The sequence below is a fragment of the Antennarius striatus genome, chromosome 15 (assembly GCF_040054535.1).
Source record: "Antennarius striatus isolate MH-2024 chromosome 15, ASM4005453v1, whole genome shotgun sequence".
Lineage (NCBI taxonomy): Eukaryota > Metazoa > Chordata > Actinopteri > Lophiiformes > Antennariidae > Antennarius > Antennarius striatus.
Genome location: NC_090790.1, coordinates 16,833,656 through 16,847,860, shown reverse-complemented (window position 1 = coordinate 16,847,860; position 14,205 = coordinate 16,833,656). Strand labels below are relative to the sequence as shown.

The window sequence follows — 14,205 nt, the reverse complement described above, 5'->3', positions numbered from 1 at the left end:
GTAAATCACAGAGCCTCTAAACACATTGGAAAGGGGGGAGTTCCGATGCACCTGAACGCATCACCAGCTAACCAGATGGAGGCTGAGGGGGACGGGCTGCTCCGACTTCTGCTGCTTCTTCTGGGCTACATCTCACGGACGCAGAGAGCAGGAGACCGCAGGCAGCCGGCTGGAACACCCCGAAAAAGAAGGAGCGGTAGCCGCGAAGTGTGTTCTGTCATGACCTAAAGAATTGTTCCACTAAAGCCGGCAACGGAGAGCCGTATGCTAAGTTACCGTTAGCTAAACGAAGTTTGACAGGTTTAGCTCTCATCTGTGAGCTAGCATACAGCTGCTGCTAGCAGCTAAGTTAGCATGAGTCTGTTTAAGTCAGAGCCGCTAGCATTGTCAAGATGCTATTAGCTAACTTAGCCTTATTTCTTTAGCCGGTTTTCTAGCTAGATAACATTCCAGGCTGTCGGTGACTCTGCTCACTCTTCCAGGGAGAAACAAAAAAACATGGATTTTGCTGCTGAGTTAAATATTTAAATTCGCGATGCGGTCTCGGTTATCTCAGGATAACCTTAGCTCGTCGGCGTCGGATTATCGCACCCTGTGGTCCATCGGTGCCGTGGCCGGCGGCGTCACTTTTAGCATTTCGAATAATGAGTGATTATTATGCACGAGTTAAGGTTCAACTCGAGAAAATGAAATCGTTTGGCGAGGATGCGGAGAAAGAGGACGCGGAGCGGCTTCCAGCGTCTTCCCCCGCCGCCTCCGTGTCATCGGACGCCTGCAGCATCACCGCGCCGGGCGGGGACGCGTCCAGCGCCTCCATCACTTGTAAACATAGCGGCAAAAATCGCGTTAAGGATGACAAGAACTCATGTGGCGTCTCAGATATGGCCTCTGTAGTTTCTGCTCACGTCGGGAAAAACCTGAACAGACTCGATCATGAAAGGACGCTTCAAGTTAAAGGAACCGGGAAACAGGGCAAGTCGGACGCTAATGGGAACTATGCAAGCGTTCATCCGTCTAAAAGCATCCAAGAAGCACGGCCGGAGGACGGATTCAAGATCACAAGGAAGAGGAGACCGGTGACGGTGGATACCGCAAAAGCCAAAACCTCTCTGGAGGCTCTGAAGTTAAGCATCAAGCAGTTAAAGTGGAAAGAAGTGAGTTATATGAGGTTAATCTGTAATTCCTGCATAGATTAAATATAGGATTTGGATGAAAGCCTCTTTAAAATGAAGATTTTAGATTACAGTAACCAGCTGCTCACTTCAAGATTTATTTAACCTTTTATTCTAAGTGTCCTTTTTTTTTTTAGTTCCATTGTGTTTTTCCTTAAACACAATGGAACTAAAGTGTGTTTTCCAAACTAAAATGATTTATTACTTTAAAACAGAAGTGTGTCTAATGTAATCTAAAATAGTGGATTCCAATGGACGTGGACTTGTTCATAATTGCCTGAATATAACAGTGATGAATAAGTTCAGCCATCAAAAACTCTCTTAGCATTAATTTTTAATGTATATGGGCAGTAATATTAATTAGTGTGGTTTCAGCTTTCCTGACAGCACTTATGTTTATTATGACCTCACAGTTTGATCGGTCTTTGTGTCACAGTGTAACTTCTAATTTCCGTGTCAGAAAAATAAGAAATTACTAGTGATCTAGAATTCTTATTAATATTGTATATTATTTGTTTTAATCAAACAACTTTAAAAAAAAATTAGAGATCTGGATCAAGTTAACTGTAAATGGCGGAAAGTATCGTTGGACGTGAATGGGATTTAAAGCCCAGCAGTTATTCAGATCCCTCTTAATCCAGGATGTCGGTTCACATGTCGAACGTATGGATAGTTAGATGGATGTGGAGGAAAGTTGTTGAAAGGCAGCGACGTTTAAAGATTGATGAGAGGCCTAATCGATTCTGAAACACAAACTCCATCTGCTCAGGTTGAATGTGATGCAATTAATACCTGCATGATCTCAATTATGAATGAGGAGTAAAGAAGGGCGATGCTTTTGAGACGGGTGGAGTAAAGGCTCTACTTAACACCAGAGGCCACACGGTGACATTTAAACCCACTGGATCCACAGGGTAAAGTATCTATATGTTATCGCACTCTGTCCTCGCCATCGACCTCCAACGGAGTCATGATGCTATACTGTAGATCCTGTGTCGTTTGAAAGTAGCCATTGAGCTGAAACCTTCATCCGTCAGTAATGAATGAACGCTGACAGACAGGGTGGCGAAGTAGATTTGTATGAACCACTGGAGACCATTTGAGAAACTTCTCGTGAGTTGTACGTTTGGATTGAAGGGACGCTTAACAGCTGCGCTATTCCCTGGCTCGAGAGACTGGTGGCAGCTGACTTCCAGCATATGGCATTCCCTTAAACAGGGAAATGATTAGTCTTAAACTCCTAATCCCACAGAGCGTTGGTCCGATTCCAGGCAGAGGGAGAACAACATGAAATGATCATTTAATCACAGTGTTAATGTTGTGATCAGGATCCCCTGGGTCAAGTTGTTGCTTTGAATTAAAGCATAAAAAGAAGAGATCCTGAGATTTATCCTGGGAATTGTAATCAAATTAAAATCATTTTAGTTTTAATGTAGATTGTAGTTAAAACATATCATATTATCCATCTTTTGGAAGCTCAGGATGTAAACCTGCAGAATTTTAAGTGTTGCTTGCAGATGTTTTCCCTGAAAGACTTTAATGTATTTTTTATGTGGTGAAATGAGGATTTTGTGTCAATTTAAATTGGTGATACTGGAAAAGGCGCAGAGGGATCAATGGTTTTGCTGTTGGGATTTCCTAGCGCTCTGAATCCTTCATAGTACGACTCTCCTTTGTCAGGTCATCACAACACAACACACAGCACCTCCCACCTTTAAAGGAGATTACCCCTGGGTTCACCGGGAGGACGGACACTTTCCCATCATCCCTAGTGGCACTAAGGGGTGACAATATCCCTTCATTAATTTTCCTTCTTTTCACTTCTCCAGTTTCCTCTGGGAAGACGGGCGGCCTGTGATATTTACTGGCACGGCGTTTCCTTCCATGACAACGAAAACATCGTCTCGGGACAGGTGAACAAGTTCCCAGGTATGACCCCCGCTCCTCCTTGAGTGTGTATGCCCTACAGTGTCATTACTGTTCCACCTGTGGGCGGGGCGGTGGCTTTATTTGGGCTAGGTATTCATGTGAACCCGTTATTCTGTAATCACAACAGGAGGGAATTAGTTAAAGCCTCCCTGATCCTCGCTGCTCTGACGCTAACCTTCTCATGCCGCAGCAATAATCACACCAGAAAGATTCATGTATCGGGAGGAAATCAAACCCAAATCATTGCTCACATGAAATGACGCTGGTGTCACATTGAATTTTATCCCCGGATACCTCAAGGATCCTCCTTTAGGCGCGTTTTCCCCGAAGCAAACTTCTGACAGGACATTATTCCCCAGTATATTTTTTTAATCGATCTGCTGCTTGTCAGTCTGTGTGATTTATCGCTCGTCTCCGCGGCGGTTTTAACTTCACAGGAATGATCGAAATGCTGAGGAAGATCAACATGAGTCGGGCGGTGCGCACCATGCAGGAGTTGTTCCCCGAGGAGTACGACTTTTATCCCCGCTCCTGGATTCTGCCCGAGGAGTACCAACAGTTTACCACACAGGTAGAGTCACGGAATGCTAATGCTAATTTTTTTTTTAATCGAGCAAATGTGTCCATAGATCACTAGAATAAAGAAATTTGGATAAGTTCTACCTTTAATAAACTGGCGCCTCTCATAAAATGGATATACAGACGATTTTGATTTTAATCTGAAAATCCAGTCACTTAATAACTAATCTGGAGATGATTTTGTCTCTAAGCAGAGCTCACAGTCGGCGTAAATGATTTTCCACGAAGAACAGGAGCTTCATGATGAGAAGAGAATTATTAATTCAAGGTTCATTTCTTTCTGCCCCACTTTGCCACCTGTCCCATGCGTTCTGCTTCTCCTCTTCAGTTTCTGCCTCTTCCTGAATAAACTTTATTTATTATGTGCTGGACGTACAGAAGCAATGACATTCTTATTCTCGGTATTATTCTGCAGAGGTTTTTATTCTCAGTGTGTTTTATGAACTGAAGATGAGCAGAATCACCAAATGTGATCTTTAACCCCGGTTAAAGCCCAAATTTGATTGTATACGTAGTAAAATGAGCTTTAAAACCTCTTTATCCCTTGTCGCTGTCCAGCATGGACAATGTGAATGTAAAACTAATAGACCAAAATGCACCACAGTGCTGGATGCACCGCACTAAATGGAATGCGACCAGTGCTGATGAGATGGATGATGCTGCAACTCGTTTCTGCCATCACGACTCAAAGCGGGTCTAAGCCCACCGATACTCCGTCAATAAGTGATGAGGCTTTTTCTCCGTTTGGGCGTGGCCTTTCTGATGTAATCATTGTGGCGTTTCAAGCTGTTTGCCGCCCGTGGCCTGGGAAACTCGTAGACCCTTATGATGTAAATTTTTAAATCAGCTCAGCCAATCAAGAGGTTCTGTTCTGTTCATGCTCACCTTCCCATACATAAAAACACCCCGTGGTGTTCTGATTGTTTCGACGTGGGATAGCAGTGGATGAGGAACCCATCAACGGCTGTTTCCCACTTGGCGGCGGCGTTCGAGGATGTCATAACCAGTTACCGGTCGTAAACGAACCAATGCAGAAGGGCTTGTCCAGATTTGAGTGTTTACGTTCTGCTGTGTAACAAATGAGGAAGGAAGTCTTTCAGATCGCGTCTTTTGACGTTCGGTTTATTTGAACGTCAAAAAGGTTTCTAATAGTTAATGGCAAGCAGTCATTCCAACGCTCTGATCCGCCATCATTTTTAATTACAGTCAGTTCCTCCTCAGCGGTGAGCAGCTCTATCGACTCTGGCAGGTCCCGGTTATAATAGCAGTAATATCAGAGAGCCATGCTTCAGTTTCAGTTTGATCTGGTGATGCCGCTGCAGAAGGTCAGAAGTTGAGAAGGGAAGAAGTCAGGTGTAGCAACAGGAGGTAGAGGCCAGCAGGGGGCGCCAGAATACCTGTTTTGATTCCAGGGTTCATAACAGACAAGTGTTCTTATCAAATCTCACTTTAGTTCAGTCGTATCATCAGATCGATCGAGTCCACCTGGTTTTACCACAGCGTCTAAAACCAGGTTGACTCGAGTGTCAGCAGCGCTCTTGTTTTTTCTCACTCCCGCCTTGTGCTGTAGATCCGTTTGGTGAAGGACAACGACGCCTCGGTGAATCCCACCTTCATCGTGAAGCCGGACGGAGGCTCTCAGGGGGACGGCATCTACCTCATCCGAGACCCGAGTGACCTGAAGCTCATGGCGGGCTCACAGGCCAAGCAGGCCGTGGTCCAAGAGTACATCCAGAAGCCGCTACTCATCGACAAGCTCAAGTTTGATATTCGCCTCTATGTGCTGATTAAGTCCCTGGAGCCGTTGGAGATCTACATCGCCAAGGAAGGCCTGACGCGTTTTTGCACCGAGCCCTATCAGGTACGACTGCGCCGCTTTTGAACACGTATGTGCAAGCAGACGCTAGAGGTCCACTCCCATTCTGATCACGCAGGAACCGAGCCAGAAGAATCTGAGCCACGTCTTCATGCACCTGACAAACTACTCCCTCAACATCCACAGCGGCAACTTCATTCACTCCGACAGCCAGAGCACGGGAAGCAAGCGCACACTCTCCAGCGTGCTGTACAGGCTGGCAGCTAAGGGCGTCGACATCAAGAAGGTGTGGTCCGACATCATCGCGCTCGTCATCAAGACCGTCATCGCCATTGTGCCTGAACTTAAAGTGTACTATCACGCCGATATACCGCCAGGAAAACCGGGACCCACCTGCTTCCAGGTGGGTGACAGGAGAAGTTCTTCTAGGTGTGGTAGCTCTTGTCCAGACGGGGGTCTGCTCCGGCCAGGAAGCCCCTTCTTAACGATGTGTTTCTACCTCAGATCTTAGGGTTCGACATCCTCCTGATGAAGAACCTGAAGCCCGTGTTGCTTGAGGTCAACTCCAACCCCAGCATGAGGATCGAACACGAGCAAGAGGTGAAAAAAGAACCCGGGATCAGTTCTCGCAATTTTTAATCAATCGTTTTAATCCATTGTTGCTGTTTGTTCCAGGTCGCACCGGGAGTTCTCGAATATGTTCCCAGTCCGGTTGACAAAGAGGTGAAAGTGGGCGTGATCAGGGACACTCTCCGCCTTATGGACCCAGGCCTTAAGAAGCCTTCCATGTAAACACACACACACACGTATAATAAACACGCAGTTTGAAGATGGACTTCTTACACTCAGCTTCCTCCGTGCCGGTCTTAAACGTTCTCTTCCAGAAGTATGATATCTCACTCTGGCCACACCTCAGCGGCTCCCCGTAAGCCTGTTAAATGGAAAAATTAAATTCAGCTGAGCTGGGATGGAAATTCAGCCATTACTGTACCAGCCTCTCCGGCTGACTGGCTTCGTGTGGCGCCTGCCAATAAATCTCCTCCGCCATTAGAGTTTGTGTTTTGTTCCCATTCTCAATCTGTTTTTCTTCCGTGACAAGAGGATTTACTGTTTTTATTCCACCACCGTCTCCATTTCTCACCCTTTCCCTCCCTTTGTTCTTCTCCTCCGGAGAGCGTCTTCTATATCAGAGACTTCATATGCTTTGTTCTGGGTGTCTTCTGGGGGATAAAGCCCCCTTACATGTCTGCTATGCGTTCAAGGCTTCGTCCTCTGCTGTTTTATCCAGCTTCGACCTGCAGAGCCACGACTTCTGCTCGTCAGTGGACGAATACCACTCCAGCGTGATGTTGATACATTTAAATTCTGCTCCTGTTGTCTGATTTCCATCTACGTACTTTTAGAGACCCATAAATGTCCCCAGAGACGCCTTTAATCAGACCTCAGGTCCGTTAGAGGCTGCGCCTCAATTTAAATATCTTTATATCCTAATGTTACACAATTATTAGCTACTCGGTTCACTTAAACGCAAAAAAGTAAATCTGTCACCATTAAAATTACATTTTTGTGTCATTTCTAGCAGGAAGTTTTAAAAACAAGTACAATCTTTTCATGCTCAAATGTATCTGAGTGGATATGCTATGTGGTTACTAATAGAAGTTTCACTGATACACGGTTATCGCTGAATGATTTTAGAAAGTGACCATTTAAAGAAAGATGATTATCCTGCAGTCCAAAATTTGCATTGGAAGAAATAGAGAAGTATCATCTGCAAATGTGCTTAAAACATCAGAAATTTCTCTCCGGGATGAAATACATTCCTGAGATGGCTTTTTAAAGTTTCGAAAGGGAGACAGGATTGAATATGAAATCCAAACGCGCAGATTAAGATTCACTTCAGTTCTGTTTTAATATGGTGGCATTGATTTGAGTTCTGTTCCCTTTGCAAACATTAGATTTCATTAAGAAATGATCCGTGGCAGCACAAACAAAATATTACCAGCATCGCTGCTGAAGGTTAAGCGCTGTTATCACTGCACAGCTGGTCTACAGCGGGTAAAAGCACTCGTCTCGTGGTCGCTGACAGCCGTTCAGTAGTGGGATGGATGAGATTCAGTCGATCAGACCGCAGCCAGTTTAGACCAAAGTCACCCCGTATGAATTTAACTTCTCAAGATGAAGTGAGAAAGAGATGAGAACCGTCCAGGCGTAGAATAAAAAGGTACGCCCAGGCAAAGAAACGCATTTCTTTTTAATGGAGACTGAATGAAAGCTTAAAGTAAAGAGAAAAGTAAATATGACGTGGTGGAAAATAAACGAATGGGTAGACGTGAAGAAGGGGGTCTGGAGGTGTGGGAGCTCCTTCTGTCACCCTGTTTATCGATCTGTGCGTGATGTCTCCATGGGACCGGTGGTGGAAAGAACACATGTGAGACATCATCCTGTTTTCTGTGTGATGTTCTCAATCTGTATTTCAAACCAGCAAGAAGAAATTTAAATGTAAAAACTCAATTTTCACCGGAAAATCTGCAAGGTAGTGTAGCCAACCCCTTCAGAGCAGAGCAGTTCTACCCGCTGACGAACGCCCGTCTAATATCCAGGTCCAGTGGAATATTTGGTTTGGGAATATCGCAGTTTGTTTCCCAGCTGTCTCTGCCTGCTGTTCAGTGCCGAGCAGAGAAAAAAAAAAAGTGTGTTTTTAGTGATGTTTTGCTGAAATCATCTACCTGCTGCACCCGAAAATAGCTCTCAGACCCCAGATGATTTCAAAGTGTCTGCATCTCTATTACAATCAGAGAGAGCTGCAGAATCACTGCCTCCACAAGTAAGGAAGGACTGCATTACCTTTGGTTCTCCTCATTCTCCTGGTTATGTAAATAGAAGCAAACGAGGAAAAAGCTGTTGGAGCTGCATCACAGAAAGATTTATTGTTCCCAGTAGGAGACCATTTCCTCTTGTGAGAGTGTGACTCATGCTCTGAGAACAGCTCAGCCTATAAATTCAGATTTCTGAGATGGAGATGAGCGTGGACGCTCTAAAGACGCCCGGCTCCTCCTCAGAGCTGCGCCGGCATTCAGGGAGGCCAGAAATAACATCCCTGTGGGGAAAAACTGACAGCGGAATTAGCCCCATCTCTCCTAACGTGCCCCAAAAGTAACGTTTGCCCCTCGTCTTTTTAGCAGTTCTTCACCTTTTACCCTCTGGCCGTGCTGCCGTCCTTTTCTCCCTGGTACCGTTTTGGATACGCTCTGGCTGTCAGCTCCTGTCGAAGCCGTGCCCGTTTTTAGCCAAGCCTGTCTCTCCTTAATAGACGTGGGCGACGTCGTTCCGACTGGTGACGGATGATCGATTCCATCAAACAATGAGCAGCTCTCTCTCTGCTCTTCACACTGGTGACTAAATTGTGGGAATATAAACGGCCTCCTAAAAGTAGACGGAACTCTTTGTTTGAGCTGGCGTCCTCTTGTCTGGTCTACCTTTGGTGCCACGGTGGAGGGACGGGCTTGGTTTGTGGTCGGTGGAGAAAGGCCGTCATGCCGTCCTAATACAGAGGCACATAAAGCTGCCATTGGGACGCAGGAGGTCTCTAAATCGCATACCACGCACTAAAACCCATAATCTGCTCTCTTTGCTTCAAGTTCCCAAAAGGAGATTCCCACGGAGGCGGAGACGCAGGCCAGGATTCCGGATGACGGCACTCTACCGTCTCTCTGCCTGAAGCAGGTCTACCCGAAATACTCTAAGCAATTCAACTACCTCCGACTAGTGGAGCGAATCGCAGCGCTGTTCATCCGCTTCCTGGGGGTGAAGGGCAACATGCGTCTGGGCCCCACGGCGTTCCGAACCTTCATCAGGTACCGGGAACGTTTCAAATAATATAGATGTACATACATACATGTACATATGTACATACTGTTATTATAACCTACCAGAAGAAAACATGAGGTTTTCTTTTTGTGTAAAGCCTCCTGTGGCCAAAGTGAGTACTACACCAAAAAACTATTCATTTGTTAGCCAAAACTTTCCCAGCAGAAAAGGAGGGTTTCACCCACCAAAACTTTTCCTCTTGTTCTCAACGCTAAATGTAAGAACTCTTTTTCATCTCAGGGCCTTTGTGCTCTGAGAATTTCAGAAATAAAAGATAAAAAAATTCATACATTTGCATAAATTGACAGTTTACCAAAACTGGGAAAGGAATAGCAATTTGAAGGCCAGGTGGCTAATTAGCTGGTCGGTTGCTGGTCATTTTTATGAAAGTGATTCCAGTCGGAATTCCGACTGATGTCATATTTTCTGTTTCAGGACCTGCAAACTGAGCAGCAGCAATTTCACCATGGCTTCGGTGGACATCCTCTACATAGACATCACCCGCCGCTGGTCCGGAGCGACACCCGACTCAAGAGAAGCCGGTAATTAACGCAAACAACACGCCAGAATCAAACTCCTACAAAGAAACAAGTTGTAGAGGACAGAGAGCCGGGTCTCCTTGAGACTCGGAGCAAATAACGTACTCCGAGATAATAATGTGTCATTCTTTGTCAGATTCCCGCTGACACTGTGGTCCCATAATTGAAATGAGCTGAGATCACGATGTGACAGCGAAGACTGTCTCCGACATGAATTATTCAGACGTTGTACCTTGCGAGGAATGTTTGTGAGGCGAATCGGATGGATGGAGATCACATGAACCGGGGTGGAGGGGGCCTGCGCCACCGAGATTGGAGGCTGAATTTAGAATGAGCTCATGTGTATTCAGGGAGGCGGCAGTCGGGTTCTGGTTTTTATTTCTGGGAGTGAGGATTGGAGGATTTGTCGGGATCCCAGAAAGTCGTGTTCATTTTTGAGTTTAGTTTCGGGTCTGTCAGCTCCTTCGATCTTGTTTCCTTTCACCTGTGGCGTCTGGTTCTTTTGAATTTGAGACAACATCCTGCTCCGCTCAGGTGTGACCCATCTTCATTTTGCTCCTCAGGTATGGGACTGCAAGCCTACATGGACGCCATTTTCTACCTGGCGGCTCGCAGGTTCAAATCCCTGGCTCTGAGGGAGCAGGTAGCATCGCTGCTGGAGCTGTGCGAGGCTCAGCTGGAGTCCCCGTCGAGCGTTGAAGAAAGACGCTCCGTGAGCTGCAGCCGGGCGCCGCCGCCGCGAGCCAACAGGACTCAGACGCTGGGCCTCACTCACCCCCAGCCCTACTCGCCATCTCCCCTGCGGAGGGCGGCCAGCCAGGACTATCGGCTGCACCAGAGGCTCAAGCCTCGCGCTCTCAAGGTCAATGTGGAGAACTAACGAGGACGAGCACCGACTGGTAGCCTGAATCCCAAACGCCGCCGCCAGCCTTCTCCGCAGGAGCTGGTAACCGTCTCTCCCACTGTTCCTGAGAAGGTGATGATGGGAGCTGAGAGGAGGGCGAGCTCGACCCCTGCTGGCTGACTTATTGGCAGACCGTTCTCATCCTGATTGCTTTTTTTTTTTACCAGAGGAAGAAAGCGACCACGGGGGGGTGGGGGGGTGGAGCAGGAGTAGAAATGGAATGACAGAGATAAGGAGGTCGGTACATTTCTTCCTCCCCTCCTGATGTGATCATATATGAACGGTGTGAGGAGGAGGAGGAGGAGGAAGAAGAAGAGGAGGCTGTTAATATGCTTCCTGTTCTTCACCAACATAAACCGTCTTTTCAGGGATAACGACGCTCCAGCTTTACGTTCAGTGCGTTTACACATAAATAAATCTGTGAGCGTTTGATTTTTGTATGTGTGTAGTATTCTTGAATTTGCACAACGGCTATCCGAATCATTATATTTGCACAAAGACGGATGTGAGAGCGATTGAGCATTTGTGTGGGCGTACTGCGAGTCCTCGCTCAGCGGTGAAAACCTCCCAACGGCGACATCCCATCAGCAAAGAGTTAATCGATCGATTATTGCTCTTCTCTTTTCAGTCAAGCAGCCGCTCCAGTCAGTTGTAAACAGGAAGTAAACATGTTTGCTTTGCCGTCACACAACTGCTTTTGGGAATGAATTATTTTCACGGCGTAAAAATGTTTCAGCTACATTTAAAAAAATTTACGTTACTATTCACAAGGCTTCCTTGTGGGAATATACAGTCACTCACTTAACATTAAAGTTTGATTGATACATTTTTTTTGTTAAATGCGAAAAAATGTTTTTACAAGCAAACACGTTTTTGAAACGCCTGTGATGTTGGCAGCTGTTCCACAAATGCTGAGATTTCTGCTCTATGTGCTGAAGGAATAAAATATTTACTATCTGATGACATGGAGGACATTCTTGGATCAGTGATGGTAGAAAATTATATTAATGAAATGAATGCATCGCAAAAATAATAAAATAAAAATTGCTCTTATTCAAGACTTGTGTTTTGACGTTCACCCATTTCCCAATAAAAAAAGAAACCTCTCTTGTTAAACAAATGATCATTTTTAGTGTTTTATTCTCCAAATATTTAAAGGGACAGTAAAGTTAAAATGAACAAGGTCTATATTTGAAGTACATAAACAAAAAGCTTGGTGGCATTTTCATTTTTTTATGAGCAAAGGGGTATTAGAAAAACAAAATTTATCATAAGTTATGGACAGCGGAAGTGACGCAATTGTAGACGTCACAGTTAAATCATATCAGATACTGAGGTTGAGTTCCCTGTGAACCCACTTATCAATCACTTTTGCTATTGTTCACTTTTCACGAGTGCCATAATCATGTGATAATCTGGTCATAAAAACATTTATACAATATCTCCAGTAGCTCCAGACATGAACTAATTATCCACTAAACCTTGGGAATTCAGAATGAATATTATGGGTTGTCTGAAAATTATGTTACCTTCAAATCTCTTTGGAATTCATCTGGGTGCTCATTGCAGATTCTCGGAACTTCTGTCATTTTTACCCTGTTTATCCTTGCTTTCTATTTCTTTCCAATCTTTCCAGAAGGTATTTTGAAGAAAGAGGTTCCGATCTTTGTGTGTAACTCCTGTGGTTTTGGAACAACCATGCGCAGTTTTTAAGGTTTTCTGACTACAGGGATGATGCCAGACATCTGAAAAAGAAAATTCTTCTATTTTTCATAATGATATACAAAGTATATGTCACTTAAAAACGAAATGAGTTTACTATACCTTTAAATATGTTTGTGCAAAACATGCAGGAGCTAATATCCACTAGGCGTACCATTATTTCCCTCCCCGAGTGATTTCCCCCATGGCCTCATTACGGGCCACCTTTTGTCACATCATTAGGGGATGATGTGTCGCAAAGAGCCGCAGCGTTGCCAGTTTATTCTATTTACATCTCTGAGCTTCAAATAGCTTTTTTTTTTTTTTCTGGGTGTTTTAAGACCTCAGATATTTTTTTCACCCATCTGTTAAATTTTTCTCGGCTCATGCAGGTTTTAACTTCAGCTGCTTTTAGTCGTATCGCTTTATTATTATTATTATTATTATTATTATTATTATTACTGTACACACATGGAATATTAAATACGGTATTATTTGGAATTTCTGTTACATTCTATGTACAGTAATATTATGAAATGTAAAGTTTTACTGCTTGATTTGACCATAAACAGAGCTTCATGTTCAACTGACGGTCTTTGGTTTATTATATCATTTTTATTGTTATTTTTATTATGTATTACTCGTCTGATTCAGATACTTGAGCATCCCGTCATTTTTTTTTTTGGTCGTTGTTGAGACCGTCTCAGGTTCTTCCTACCCGCTGTGAGGAATAACAATCAGGCTGTATGTAGGTCAGGTTCTCAGCGCAGCAGAGAGAGACAGATCTCACACCCGTCTGTCGCTTCCCTCCATCACCCTCCACTCCGCCTGTGGAGTCCTGAACGCCGGCATATGCTCTCCTCTGCGCCGCTCGTCCTCCATCCAGGCCCGTTAGAGCAGTGGTCCGTGGTACCGGTCCGTAGGGCATTTGGTACCGGTCCGTAGGGCATTTGGTACCGGTCCGTAGGGCATTTGGTACCGGGCCGCACAGAAAGACAAAAGAATTGACAGCACTTCCGCTTTCTTTATGTCGGGGTCTGAAAGATGTTTTATTTTGAGAAATATTTCCTCCACCTGTGAACCCGATAAATACAAGTTCCAAAGCAGCTCAGCGCAGCAGAAGGTTTGGCTCCGAGAGATGAGAGGAAGGAACCAGATCTGAGGTTAGGGGTTCGAATCTCAGCTTTTACCTTGAGATTTTTTCCACAGTGTTGTGAATAATAAATACAACATCCAAACACTTCCTGAGTGGAGTCAGGTAGCTCAGCCTGTTCAGGTGCTGAGCAGGTGAGCAGACATTATAGGTTCAAAGCCCACTCCTTCTATTTTTCAGGTTGTTTCATTACTTCCTAGTGAAACGGGAGCCGTTGTCGTTCGCGAACGAAACGGGTCTGGGAGCCGTTGTCGTTCGCGAACGAAACGGGTCTGGGAGCCGTTGTCGTTCGCGAACGAAACGGGTCTGGGAGCCGTTGTCGTTCGCGAACGAAACGGGTCTGGGAGCCGTTGTCGTTCGCGAACGAAACGGGTCTGGGAGCCGTTGTCGTTCGCGAACGAAACGGGTCTGGGAGCCGTTGTCGTTCGCGAACGAAACGGGTCTGGGAGCCGTTGTCGTTCGCGAACGAAACGGGTCTGGGAGCCGTTGTCGTTCGCGAACGAAACGGGTCTGGGAGCCGTTGTCGTTCGCGAACGAAACGGGTC

At 45.3% G+C, this 14,205-nt stretch overlaps 1 protein-coding gene across 2 annotated transcripts; it reads left to right on the top strand.

Moving 5' to 3' along the window:
* Nucleotides 1–29: 29 nt before the first annotated feature.
* Nucleotides 30–11,887, top strand: ttll11 (tubulin tyrosine ligase-like family, member 11). 2 transcript variants are annotated; one of them, XM_068335585.1, is made up of 10 exons: nucleotides 30–207; nucleotides 3,002–3,101; nucleotides 3,539–3,672; nucleotides 5,251–5,541; nucleotides 5,615–5,899; nucleotides 6,001–6,096; nucleotides 6,172–6,284; nucleotides 9,135–9,350; nucleotides 9,799–9,905; nucleotides 10,466–11,887. In XM_068335585.1, the coding sequence occupies exons 1-10, from the start codon at nucleotides 46–48 to the stop codon at nucleotides 10,780–10,782; spliced, it is 1,821 nt and encodes a 606-aa protein (XP_068191686.1). In that variant the 5' UTR covers nucleotides 30–45; the 3' UTR covers nucleotides 10,783–11,887. The 2 variants fall into 2 exon arrangements, with proteins under 2 accessions (XP_068191686.1, XP_068191685.1); XM_068335584.1 differs by having other exon boundaries at nucleotides 81–1,154.
* The last annotated feature ends 2,318 nt before the right edge of the window (nucleotides 11,888–14,205 follow it).

Coding starts and splice junctions, on each gene's coding strand:
- ttll11 (XM_068335584.1), top strand. CDS start 645: ATGAGTGATTATTATGCACGAGTTAAGGTTCAACTCGAGAAAATGAAA. Junction 6,097..6,171: donor GGATCGAACACGAGCAAGAG/GTGAAAAAAGAA, acceptor TGTTTGTTCCAG/GTCGCACCGGGAGTTCTCGA. Junction 6,285..9,134: donor GGCCTTAAGAAGCCTTCCAT/GTAAACACACAC, acceptor CTTTGCTTCAAG/TTCCCAAAAGGAGATTCCCA.